General features: G+C 38.5%; 1 protein-coding gene across 4 annotated transcripts in view; it reads left to right on the top strand.

Annotated features, from left to right (window-relative positions):
• Positions 1-13,018, top strand: part of tbc1d1 (TBC1 (tre-2/USP6, BUB2, cdc16) domain family, member 1) — a 35,417-nt gene that overhangs the window by 3,905 nt on the left and 18,494 nt on the right. The window contains exons 1-12 of one of the 4 annotated variants that reach the window (XM_008316960.3): positions 760-1,033; positions 7,721-8,311; positions 8,867-8,956; positions 9,043-9,147; positions 9,450-9,582; positions 9,899-9,990; positions 10,397-10,513; positions 10,779-10,901; positions 11,241-11,389; positions 11,645-11,908; positions 12,484-12,597; positions 12,761-12,874. In XM_008316960.3, the coding sequence (XP_008315182.1) occupies positions 965-1,033; positions 7,721-8,311; positions 8,867-8,956; positions 9,043-9,147; positions 9,450-9,582; positions 9,899-9,990; positions 10,397-10,513; positions 10,779-10,901; positions 11,241-11,389; positions 11,645-11,908; positions 12,484-12,597; positions 12,761-12,874 (1,961 nt within the window). In that variant the 5' untranslated portion in view covers positions 760-964. Of the gene's footprint in view, positions 1-759; positions 1,034-7,720; positions 8,312-8,866; positions 8,957-9,042; positions 9,148-9,449; positions 9,583-9,898; positions 9,991-10,396; positions 10,514-10,778; positions 10,902-11,240; positions 11,390-11,644; positions 11,909-12,483; positions 12,598-12,760; positions 12,875-13,018 lie in introns of those variants that run through there. The other 3 variants (XM_008316957.3, XM_008316958.3, XM_008316959.3) reach the window with 3 other exon arrangements.

Below are 13,018 nucleotides of genomic sequence, written 5' to 3'. Positions count from 1 at the left end.
TGATCTAAATCATCACCACTGGATGTCACCATTGCGTTGATTTCAAGTAACGAATTTTTGTTATTTTTGACTTTGTTAAGACAGACAAGGTTTTTACTCGTAATTTAAATTATTATTATTTTCAAGATATTTAGTCCGGTACATTTTTTCGCTTTCCCTAAAATATTTTCTAACAGCAAACATGATACCAACATTAGAAATTCAATTATGCTTTTTTCTATTTGTCTTATTTTTCAAATCATACTCATTATTGTAATACTAGCAGTAATAACGTAAATACTACACCAGAGGCTGAAGAACCAAAGTAAAGTGTACTCTAATGTGTTTGTGTACAACATAATATGTTTGTATGTAAATGTATGTTGGTCTGTAAATGTAGAGTTATGGTATTTGTAGGTCCACTGGGGGAGGCAGTTGGAAAGTATTGGTCCCGTTAGTGTTTTTCCATCACAGCACTGTTTCCTTCCCATGGGCTTCCATTCCAGCTTAATTTGCTGTTCTGCCCACAGGCCGGAAATACTGTTTATCTGAGCCACGCCAGCATAGATTATCTACAACATTTATCGAATCAATGAAAAAAGCCCACACCCCAAAAACTGCCGCCCAAAGTTTGACTGTCCCGGGACAGGAACACTGCCTCCCCAAGCCTTCCAGCACATTGGCGGAGTATGCCTCGTTAAGTTACCAAGAAATTTCCTGCGTTAAGCAGAAGTGAATTTTCTTCCTTTCAAAATAAAACTAAGGAAGCGCGACGGCGGTTTTAAGACATTAGGGTTTGTTGTACCTCGAGGTGCTCGAACAGGATGTGTTGAAGCTTAATGACAACAGACTTGACGTCTAACCGCGGGGTCCTGGGCTTGAGGGAGTAAAATCAACTTTCCTATGACATGATTCAGAAGCGTCCAACTGTGTCAGGAGACAGTTACGGTGAAGAAACCGCTCACACCTAGTTTTTGTGAAGTTCATGGTGGATGGGATGAAAGCGAGGCTACAGCGGCTCAACCTGTTCAGTGTCAAACAAGAACAAAAAGATGTAAGTGTTTGGAGTTGTTGTTGTTGAGTTTGAATGCAATGCTAATTGCCCTGTTAGCTTATTTGAAGGTAAGTCTTTGTCGGCTCAGGTTTAACAAGTTCGCCGTTGGTAGCGTTAGCCAAGTCGCTGGAGTGGGGAAGTCCTTAAATGCCCGAAGTCTTAACTGGTGACATTTGTTCAAATGTATTTATCGTTAGTGCGAAATAAACACATTTCATTGACGCCTGCGTTTACTTAATGTAACAGTGCGGCGTGACAGTGGAAACTGTTAAAGTGTAAACACAGAGGATCGTTAACCTGAATTATGACCCGGACTGTAACTGCTCATGTGCCCACACCATAACTGGTCAAGGGGTTTCAGGAGAGAAGAGATGTTTTTGTACAATTTGATTGTTAATGTGAATGTTGTTTGTGTCCTCTGCAGTTGATAAATGACTCGTTCGATGTATGTTCGCTATTTAAATGGCAACATTTCCCCTAGAGATTAATGAAAAAATAAGTTTTATTTCCTGTGATTCTTTGTTATAATGCCATTTGAAGCTGTACTGTTTAGAAAATACATAAGGTAAGAAATGAATACCCTCGGTCAACGTGTATATGTCACAAGATCAATATAGTAGCAAATATCCCGATTATCTAAATCTATTGGTTCTATTTTAAGGAAGTAAATGTGTAAGCAATACTCACTTGATCCAGTAGACGGCAGTAATGCAACTTGAGGAGGGAATACAAGCTTTATTCAAAATAGTTATTCTATTGTCTGTATAATATTTTTCTGTGCTATGAATTACAATGTTAACTCATTTACAGCAGTGATGTGAGTGTATTAGAATTGTTTACTAAAGAACTCTCTTTAACAAAGAAAGGCTAAATGTATCCAACAAGGAAACAACAACAGACACATGATTTGGTACATTGATTATTCAACCTCACAGTTTTAATTAATGAAAATTGAAACGCTAAAGCTTGTTAAAATGCTTATCTTACCAAGGTGGGGTTTGTTAAAAGTAATTTACCTATGCTCTTTGGAGTGCTAAATGGTGAGGATGATTTTATGTTGTTTACATTTCCTTACCAGAAACATAAAGCAGAGTGCTTCATTTAGAGTGGTCTGATTGCTTAAGTACCTAGGTGTTTGGCTGTACATAAGGTTAGCTTTGGTAAGGTTGGATTCACTCTGGGAACAGAATACTTTTAGCCTTGTACACCCTTTAAGGCACAGTGACTGCATTATACTTTGCTCTTGGCAGTTTTTCCTCTCATGGTAGGTTTCTCTAAACATCACCTGAAATCCATGTCCTCTTGTAAGACAGAATATCACACAAAGGAACATTTTCAAGACTGATGTTTTAAATAATTACCCAAATTGTCAAAAAGAGACTTTTGGCTCAGATTGCTGTTGACTTTTAAAGTTTCCAGAGCAGTCTCCCATCTCCCTTCGTCCTTTGGCCTTTTACATTTTTCCACTCCCTCTTTTTATGTGACTTTCCTCCCTTCTTCATGTGACACAGTCGTGGTTGGTGGTAAAAAAAATACAGTCCAGTGAACGAGTGACCCTTCTGTCTTTATGTAACTGACACTGTGCTCATGTAAGTCACGTGCCTTTTATTTTCTGTTAGTCCAGAGTCTGTCTCTCTCTTTTGCCCGTCTCACTTGTCATCTTGTTATCATCACAGCCACTATACAAAACACAGACGCCGTCACTGCAGTGAAGCAGGAACATGGTGGTTATCTTGGAGTCGTACTGATTCACTGTATTCTTGGACAAAGGTTCACTCTGTTATCACAGTCAAATGATCTCGTCATCTAACCCTGCTCATCTGTGTTCTGAGAAGGGGCTTTTCAATCCAAAGGGAGTAATGTCAATGTTTGACTATTTTCACTCACACAGTGTCACTTCCTGCTTCATATCTGCCTCCCTTCGCCAGGCACCATTACCAACTTTTTCAGAAAGCTTCCTTTTTCTCTCCTTTGTGCTTTGCTTTTTTTTGCAGCAGTGCTTCTTATCCGCTGCAGAGCTCATGACCTTTAAACTTCAAAATTCTGGCTACGCTTTATAAAGCACAAGACCCGAGCACATGACCATGGGAAACCAAAAAAAAAAAAAAAAAAAGTAGACTTTTGATCATTTTGACCATTGTTGTAGATTTATGATGACCGCTGTGACATTTGTATATCAGTAATTTTTCTTGTTTGTGTAGAATCTTTTATCATCTGTTTACTAGCTGACTGCAGAGCCAATCACAATTTAATTTTTGTATTCATTAACAGAGAACAGTTAAAGGTATATTTAAAGGACTTACTGAGATCTAGTGGTAGTTTTGTGGATTTGTATTTCTCACCTCTACTTTTTTTTAAGTGTTTGGTGCCAAATTTCACCACTTGAAGGTGCGTCCATGTAAAGTGAGTAACATGAACTCCTGCTGAGGCACAGAGCATGCAACAGATGCTTCTCACGGAATTGACCTCACAACACAACAAAGAAGAACAATCTCCTGACGTCCGTTCTGTTTTTGTATCCAATCAGGTGATGTCTAATAATTTAATATGCAATAGAAGTTCATGTTAACTGCATTGGACGCAGAGAAACAGAAACAGCTCTGGTTGCTCCACATTTTCTGGAACCATTTTAAATGACTGTTAGTGCAGCCATTGGTACATAAAACGGATTAACACTTGTTTGTGCTACAAAGACAAATACGTATCTGTTGTGATGGAGTAGTGAAAAGTTATTTGTATTTAAGAGAGTGTTTGATTTAAATAGCATTTCCTGGAGGTTACACCTCATCAGTCAGTCACGGTTGAAAAAGGCATCAGATCTTCTAGTTCCAAATTTTAACATATTTCATCTCCCTTGCATATTTTTTATTTCACATTTGTTGAGGCAGTTCTCCTTATGATTTTAACCTTCCCTTATAATAATATCTGTGTTGTGGCTCTTCAAATTTCATTTTATTACATTTATACACTCCCTGTACTTTGAATGTGAGCTGGGAGAATAGATAGACCTATCATATATATGACGAGATATTAAAGCTACAGTCTTTTTTAATATCTTTGACCCTTTTCTGTTTCTAAACACACCATAATTTTAATTTTTCTATGAGGGTGAATTTAGAGGTTCTGCCACTTGTGTAACTTCCTTCTTTCGAGGTCAGTAACACAGTAGTTCAGTGTTCTTCTGGCTGGGTGTGAATGACTGTACTTGTTCAGTGTTTTTACTCTCTGAGAGGCCAAGTCTGGGTATCAAAACGCAAGGCAACGTCCAGCTGCCTTCCTGTCTGAGATCAGCCTCATGTAAACGTTTCATTGAACAAGAGATACTGTTCAATCAGTGGCTGAAGCTAAGGTTCCTCTCTAAAGAGCAAATCCTCTCACTGATCCATGTTACACGTGTTTGCCTTAGATAAGCAGACTGTAGATGGAAGAAGCAACAGAAAGACAGGAAGAATGTGTATACGAAGCTGGACAACATTACAAATGATACACAAACATTTACATATATACTCTGTATTTTTTATCTTTCTCTTCTTTTCATCAGTTTACCTACGATCTGAGTGTTGTAGATTATTGAGTCCTTCCTCTCTGACATACTTCCTCCCTGACAAGTTAACACACGTTCATCACAAGATTACACCAAAGTGGTTCCTTAAAAGTTCTAATATTTTGGAACAACAGTTTTTAACATTTAATGATTTTTTTGTTAGTTTTGAAAAGCTTTTATCATGTGTGTATAAAAAAAAAGAGTGGACGTGCACTGGCAGTAAAATGTTTCTCAGACACTCACCAATATAAAACTAAACCAAGTACTGGTGGAAACACTGAGTATAGAGTGTTTGTGTGTTTTATTTAACAAAGATCTTTCAGTGCCACATCTGTTTTGTTGTCATGTCCTATTTATTACAGCAAATACTAGAAAATTTCCCTTACAGTGTACTGTAAGATAATTGAAGAAAGACAAGTTAAAATCTTGGTAACCATCTCAACTTCCCACTGTAAAGTATAGTTCAAGCCACAGTGTTGACGAGCTAGCTACATTTTTACCTAATAGTAGTTGCTTGAGGAGGAATTTTTAAATTAGTTTTATTGGCATTTGGATTAAAATACCCAGAAAGCGCAGAAGTTTGACAAAGCTAAAGGACTATTTCCTTTAGCTTTAGAAGGCTAGAGTAACAGAAATACACAATAATTGTTTATTCCATCCGTAGTTTGTGTTGTATTGCATTGCTTTAGAAGGCTAGAGTAACAGAAATAACCAGGACTAGAAAAAGCCTGTGTATCAGACTTTCACAATAATTGTTTATTCCATCTGTAGTTTGTGTTGTATTGCACAATATATTGGTGTTGAAACCAGTTGTACCAATAACCAAGGCAAATATATTTTTACTGGACAGTGAAAGCTCAACATTTACCATAAATAAAATTGTGTGGCATTTTGTTTATAGCTTTAAATGGTTTAATATGTAATAACTGAAATTTTGGGATGGGAGTGATTGAAGAAAACTAGGTGAAATGGTGAGATCATCACGCTGAGCGGTTAAAATGCAGCTTTCAGCCAAAATAAAGCAGTAGGAGGGAAACTGGAGCAGTGTTCCTGACGTGAGGAAAGGTCACACAAGGACGTAAACTTCTCCTCTGTTTCCTAGTGGCCCATCTTTGAGGCAATGTGAAAAGGTCTGAAAAATATGATATGATATATATGATATCTAATATTGGTTCAAAGGTTTTTAATAGTTAAGCAATGACAGTATAAGTAAAAAAAAGACATGGTATAGGTATGAGGGCTAAGGCAAAACAAACTCTCTTAAAGCTCTTTTAAGCGTGCAGATAGCAGACTCCACTCCTCTGCCAATTTGTTTCAAACAAGTTGACACATGAAGCTAGATGGTGAGAACCATGGTGTCTGGATGCCTATCTTGTGAGTAACATGGCAGTGAATCAGTTGTGATGATACAGTGTACTATCTGACTCTGCTTGGAGAGCAGCAGGAGTTCTGATCAGGTCAATCTGTTAAGTGATTGACTGAAAGTACAGTTTTTGTTGAGGTTGATCCATAGTTTTTCTGATATCAAGATTATGAAATTTGTGAGAATTAGAGAGCAGGAAGTGATGCTGCAGAATATCTAGGGTGGTTTGGCAATATAGGAGGCTTTTAATATTTGCAGCAGTTTGGTCAGATCATTTCACTACAGACCGTAGGGCTTTTTTAAAAAATTACAACTTTAATTTTGTTTTTGACAAGACTTTTACATCAGACCTAATTGTGTAAAACAACAACCATTTGTTTTGTGCATTTAGATACCTTTGCTCTGCTGCATACCCTGATTAGACTGACAGGTGATTATTCAAAAGATGCAAACTCAAACATGAAACTCAGACTAAAAACCTATGCACCAAGTTTGCCCTGGTAGAGCAGACCATGATAAAAGAACGGGGAAGAGAAGACTGAGGCAAGACACAGCAGACTTGACTCAGTGTCTGATCAAGCATCTCACTTAAATGACATCACTAGTGTGTGTGACTGGACCAAACGCTTCTGCTAAATTTTGTGTACTTCCCCCTTCATTGTTCCCTAGTTTGGTCAGAGAAGTGAGTCTTCCACCATCTACCAATATCATATACTGTGTTCAGTAGTTTTATTTCATTTAGAGAAGAATTTCCAAGGTTCCACAACCTTCCAAGGTTCGTTTTTATTAGTCAAAGCATATGCTGTATATATATATATATATATATATATATATATATATATATACACACACACATACATATACATATATAGCAAGAATGACATTATCCACTTTGGTTTGAAAGAGAAAACTGTAACAACAAGAAGGCTGGGAACAGAAGTTTTAGTGTCATGAAAATAACCTTAATTAGCATACAATTGTAAAGACAAACTTTGTTATGCTTGTTTTTTTAAATTGGTTTTAAAAGAATAGGTCACTCAGTCGGTTTCTCGTTATAGCTAAATAGCTCGCGCTGCTGAGTCATTTTGCCTCTCTGTCCTCAGGCTTCAGTAGCGTTCATGATGCAATTGCTGCAAACCATAAACAACATGATTGGTTGTTCTATAGAGTGACAAAACCAACAAGTACATAACTAAACACAGAGAATGTTATCAGTTTGAGACTGGTCAGTGTTCAAGCTAGTTGATCCAACATCCATGTCTGCTTGATGAAAACTATTGACAGATGTAGCATGTTTCTTCTTGTTACAATGCACTGTGCTGCACTTTTGTTTTGCCGTGGTGCATAATTATGCTACGAAACCTGTTATAAACCAGTCTCATTATCGAATGATTGCTCAGTTTTATGTTTCTTATCAGATATAGGTCAAATGTGATTAGATTAGTTTATCAGAGCCTTGGAGTTTCACTAAATCACCACAGATTCAATGAAAATCTCCTTTACTTATATACTGTACATATATATATATATATATATATATATATATATATATATATATATATATATATATATATATATATATATATATATATATATATGTATTTCAAACAGACAGCTGGCTGTGTTGATGATTTCAAAAAGTATGTCTCCAGCGCCCCAGTGCTTGAATGATCTTGCACTTTTTATTGTACATTGATATCTTTATCTAATACTGTATATTATGCATTGACCATTGTGCACATCCTACAGTTCTGACAGATTCCCTTCACTCTCTCCTCAGGTCCCTGAGATCATCAGTTCGCTGAGGCAAGCTGGCAAGACCTCCGCCCGCAACAATGATATCCTGAACACTGGTGACAAAACTCCCTCCGCAGGCAATGATTCCTCAGAATCATGTTTCTCTTATCCCTCCCTGACGACAACTTCCGCAGCACCCGCTGCTGCTTTGTCACCGACAGCTTTTGCCAAAAGGTTCGAGGTACTCTTCTGCGGTCGTGTTAGTGTTGCTCACAGGAAAGCCCCCCCTGCACTCATTGATGATTGCATTGAGAAGTTCAGCCAGTTACATGGCTCAGGGACGACTGATAAGGAAGGAAACAGCGGTGGTTTGGTGGGTGGGTTGAGGAGGGCATTGAGCTTTCAGTCCAATGGACCTGGAAGCAGCGTTGTGGGTAATGGTGCCGCAGGAAGTCCTTACACCAACAAGAAGACACTGTTTTACCGGCGAGACCCCAGCTTTCCTTGTCTGCATGCCCTGGACGAAAATGGACTTTCACCAGAAATTTCCAATGCAAACACTACTGATGCACTTTCCCAATCCATTGAGGTACAACCCACAAACCTGCAGGAGAACAGGACCATGCTCTTTATGGTAATTATGGTGATTACACATCATGTCTACAGGCAAATCAAACCTTCAACATGTAACTGACTTCAGTTGTCTTTAATGAACACAGTTGTTCACTGGAAAGCAGAAAGATGGGAAAATAGTACACCTATGATTCAGCAAAACCAGATGCTGACTGTTGTTCAAAACACCTCTGGTTTCACTCCCCCGAATGACCTTCACTTGACCCCCCCCATGCTCTTGTCAACAGGGGTTTCCTGTTTATTATCTAGACAGGAAATGGTGACCACTGATACAGGAACCACAAGTGTGCTTTGCTGTTCATCTCAGCAAATAAACTAGAAATATTGTTGACACTAATGACACATCCTAATGCTGCCACTGATAGCTGCTAGGATGATGTCATCATTGTCTCATTTTGCTTTTGAAAGGATTCAAAAATAGTAGGAAAGAACTTAAAAAAATGGAAGAACAACTTTGTTCACCAGAAATGCAAAAAAACACATGATGATTAAAACACAATCCAGATCAAGATATGTTTCAATGAATTAAACTTTCTGTGTTATTTTATTCTTTTAGGTTGGCAGGTCTCAGGTCTTCTTGGTTAGTCCAGACACAAAGAAGGTGGCCATAGAGAAGGGTTTCAAAGAAATCTCTTTCTGCTCACAGGTATACGTAAATCAGTGGTATTTAACACAACCTGTCTTGACTGTTTGCCTGTGACGTCGTTTAAAAGCTGTCTTTCATCACTGTAGGGTATTCGGCACGTGGATCACTTCGGCTTTATTTGCAGAGAGGTGGTGGAAGGTGGAAATTGCCACTTTATGTGCTATGTCTTTCAGTGTACAGATGAATCACTGGTGAGACATTTCTATTGTTAATTCCCATTTGTAGTCTGGCAAAATGTATGTGGAATGTAAAGACTCTGATTTCGTCTGGCAAAATGTATGTGGAATGTAAAAACTGATTTTTTACACATCAATGTTAAAGAACTGGTTTGAGCCAAACACAATTTTTCAGAGATTCGTTTCTTGTTGTTTTTTTTAACTGGTTTGAGCCAAACACAATTTTTCGTTTCTTGTTGTTTTTTTAAAAACTGGATAAACAGTGGAGGAACAATTTAATGCTTAAATATACTCTGGATGCTCTCTTTCATTCATAGGTGGATGAGATAATGCTGACTTTAAAGCAGGCATTTTCTATGGCAGCTCTCCAGCAGAGTGCAAAGACCCAAAGCCAACAGTGTGACAGCTGCCCCATGCAACAGCTGCACAAACTGTGTGAAAAGATTGAAGGTAGGGAACAGATCCCTGGACTCTTCTACTGTATATTAATTAGGTTGAAAAAGTTCAACATTTTTAGAAACATTTCAGTCTGTTTGTCAGGGATAATAACAAAAAGGACACAATCTTGTGGTTATTTTCCAAACTAACATTCAGGAGGAGAGTGATAAGAAGGAATAGTAACAAGATTGTAACAATATTTTATTCTCCAAATTCCTTAAGACAGAAACAGTTGATCTTGGAAAGATGATACTCTTTCAGTTGTTACACATCTTCAAACTTAACATTAAACTATGTTTTATGCTGTATTTGCCCCCACTTGCCCCAGGTCTACATCCTTCTAAAACCAAACTGGAGCTTCAGAGACATTTGGCCACTCTGGACAATGAGGAGCAGGCATCAGTATTTGAAAACACCATGGTAATGTCTCTCTCCTGGAAAGTACAGTTCTACATAAAAGAATCTCAAGCTGCGTGTCAGCGAGAGAGGATTGTCTCTTAAGTGACCGTAACGTCAAAAGAAACAAGTCTTTGTCTTGACTATACAGTATTCCTGATTTTTATGCAAAACTTAGTCTCCAAAAACTTCTGCCTCTTTTCCCCGTAACAACAGGGAAATCGGTACAAGCCAATAACCTAAAGCTCCACTGACATCTGCTGGTGATGCAATTGCACTGCACCTCTACAATCTGGTTCAATGACTTCCTGTTACGTTTAGAACATGTCCTACTGCTTAATTTTACGTAGCACACAGTAGTAGTCTTTGTCGCAGTAAGTAAAAAAAAGCATAATTATAAATAAATTATCCCATAAAATATATTTTACAGAGAGCTCATCCCAAGAGTGATCAAGAAGAGAATGAGTTGGTGATGACTTCACTGAGAAACCTGTATGAGGAGAAACAGAAGAGCCATCAGCACATTCTGTCTGGAGACAGCAAACAAGTAAATGTCTTATCTGTGTGATGTTGACAAAAATACATTTTTTTTGTCTAATTTATCTATATAAAGGAAAAAAAAAGATTAGCAGGGGTCTTAAACACTTTTTTAGGCCATTGACCCTGCCAATGGATGAATGGAATTCATCATAACTAGATTCCAGTGTCAAATACAGCAAGAAGTTGAGTCTATGGGAAACAGTAGAACTCCCTCTAGCTCACAGTCATATCTTTTCTTTTTGTCACCTCTTATCTTTTTGTTCATAAAACAGAGTGAAGAGTCAGCTCCAGCCCCTGTGGAGGTGCAGCAGCCAAGCAGCAGCCGACAGCGACTAGAGCAGTTTAAGAGTCGAGCCAAGCGCTCCCTCACTGAGTCCCTGGAGGGCATCTTGAAGGTAAGGGAAGGCGACTTGAAGTAGAATCTGTGAATTTGTGTAGCACACAGTTTTAAATGCAAAGCATTCTTTGTTATCTCATGCTAAGAAAACATTAACATTAAGAGATGCTTAACTTTCAAAGTTTTTTGCCATTATTTGCAAAAAATATTTTAAAAAGACCAAGCCTTTGTTTGATGCTCCTTTTATGTCCAATCTATTAACCCAAACTTGTTATTATATAAACTGCTAATGTACTCACCTTTTCAGAATGTTTAATTAAGCTTCTTAATTTGTCTTGGTTTGCAACACTTGCCGTTATATTACCCCCAACCTGGATGGTGCATTTGTTACTTTCAGGGAAGCAGCAGGTCCAGAGTCCACCGAGAAAACAGTGAAGGTAGTGAGAGCAGCTCATCCATCTGTACTGTTAATAGCAGCCAAGACCAGCCCAGCTTAGATGACGCCCTGCCTGTCTCCACCCAGCTGTCCCCCACCAGCCCTCTCAGGTAAACACACGCGAAGGTTCTTTTCCAACTAAAAAAAATAAATTCCAATTTATCTGAAGTCAAAGTAGAGTTCATTTTTATGTAAATTCTTGGTTAATTTGAAGTTGTTTTGGCCTGACAGTGTCATGTCAACTCCTCACTCACTGTTGATCTGAGAAACTCATTTGGATAAGTACTAAAATAGTTGGTGTCCTTTAGTTCATATCTTATACACATGCAGACCATTTACACCTCCCTCTCTCTGTCACTTCACAGGTGCCACAATTCAACAGGAGACCTAAAGTGCCTTGATGCTTCTCTCCACTTGTCCCCTTCCTTCTCCTCTTTACCTGGAGATGCTCAGCCGCAGGCCTTCCGTCGTCGTGCCAGCACCTACAGCCACTCGCCCACCTCCTCATCTGGAACCGAGTACTCATCAATGCAAACACTACTTTACACTCCGCCGAATTCCGCTGCCTCCGTCAAGCCCAAGCTCGTACGACACTACTCTGTCAGCACTGACACACCCCACCAGAGCAAGTAAGGAGAGAATACAATTATCTGCTGCAAACGCATACAATCCCGAAGCACTAAACTTGGTTACAATTTTTTTTTAAATGTATTTTTAAATAAATGGCAGTGCTCCACCGCTAAGCTCTGCACTTACAGTCTTTTGAGCCATAGTCTTCAGAAGTGATACGTCATTCTTTTGGCTTCATATGTTCTAGATTGTAAGGCTCAAATTTAGCTGGAAATAAAGGGAGGATAACTGTTCTGTAATAGGTGGGTTTTTTACATGTAAGTTTATTTTACTCAGAAGGATCCCTAGAGCTGCACAGAGCATAAACAAACAGACCAAAATAGCATCTTAGCAGCTTAATAAAACCTGAAACCTGTATTCATTTTATTTGTTACAGGGATAACATTTGTAAAATAAAAAAAAAGAAGTAGGTAATCAGCTCTTACCTTTCCTACACTGCTTAACTTTATGAAAAAACTTTTTTCATCAATTTCTACCCATACTTCTCACTCTTTTTTGAATTCTTCTATTTTTTTCAGTTTTTGGTTTCTTTGACTTTCTTTGCACCTTTTCTCCCCCACTCACTGCTTCGTAGACATGTGCCATCAAACTCCAACCTTCCTCCTGTTCCTTGCTCACATTTACCCTCCTCTCCTCTGCTCCCACATCATCCTCCCTCACCTTATTCTGGAGCCCGACTTAAAAGAAGGTGAGTTTCCTGCTCTAGTTCTCTTTAGCCAGTGTATTCCTTTTCTCTCATTTGATATAACTTTCCTCCCTTAATGAGAACAAGCCACTGAGCTTTTTTAGTTTCATTTTTAACTGTCAACTTCTTTGCTCCTTGTCTTAAACTTTTCATCTCTCCATCTTAGCCCTCTGGGTGGTCTTCGTGCTCGTCTCCAGTCCTCTTCCTCTGTCCCTAATTTTTTGAAATTTCAATTTCTGGCACCTGTCCAAGAGAACGATTGCCCTGAGCTAAGGAGCAGGTACATATACATGCACGGTGTTGTGCTGAAGTTTCAGACAGTTGTGAATAATGCTGCAGATTAAAGTCACTGTCTAGCTATCATTGTACAGCAGTCTGAGGCTTCAGGATGTAGGTGGGCTGAATTAAGAACATATTTTATCGT

This window comes from Cynoglossus semilaevis, chromosome 9, assembly GCF_000523025.1.
Source record: "Cynoglossus semilaevis isolate Cse_v1.0 chromosome 9, Cse_v1.0, whole genome shotgun sequence".
NCBI lineage: Eukaryota > Metazoa > Chordata > Actinopteri > Pleuronectiformes > Cynoglossidae > Cynoglossus > Cynoglossus semilaevis.
Note: the sequence above shows the minus strand (reverse complement) of the source record. Positions and strands in the feature narration are given on the sequence as shown.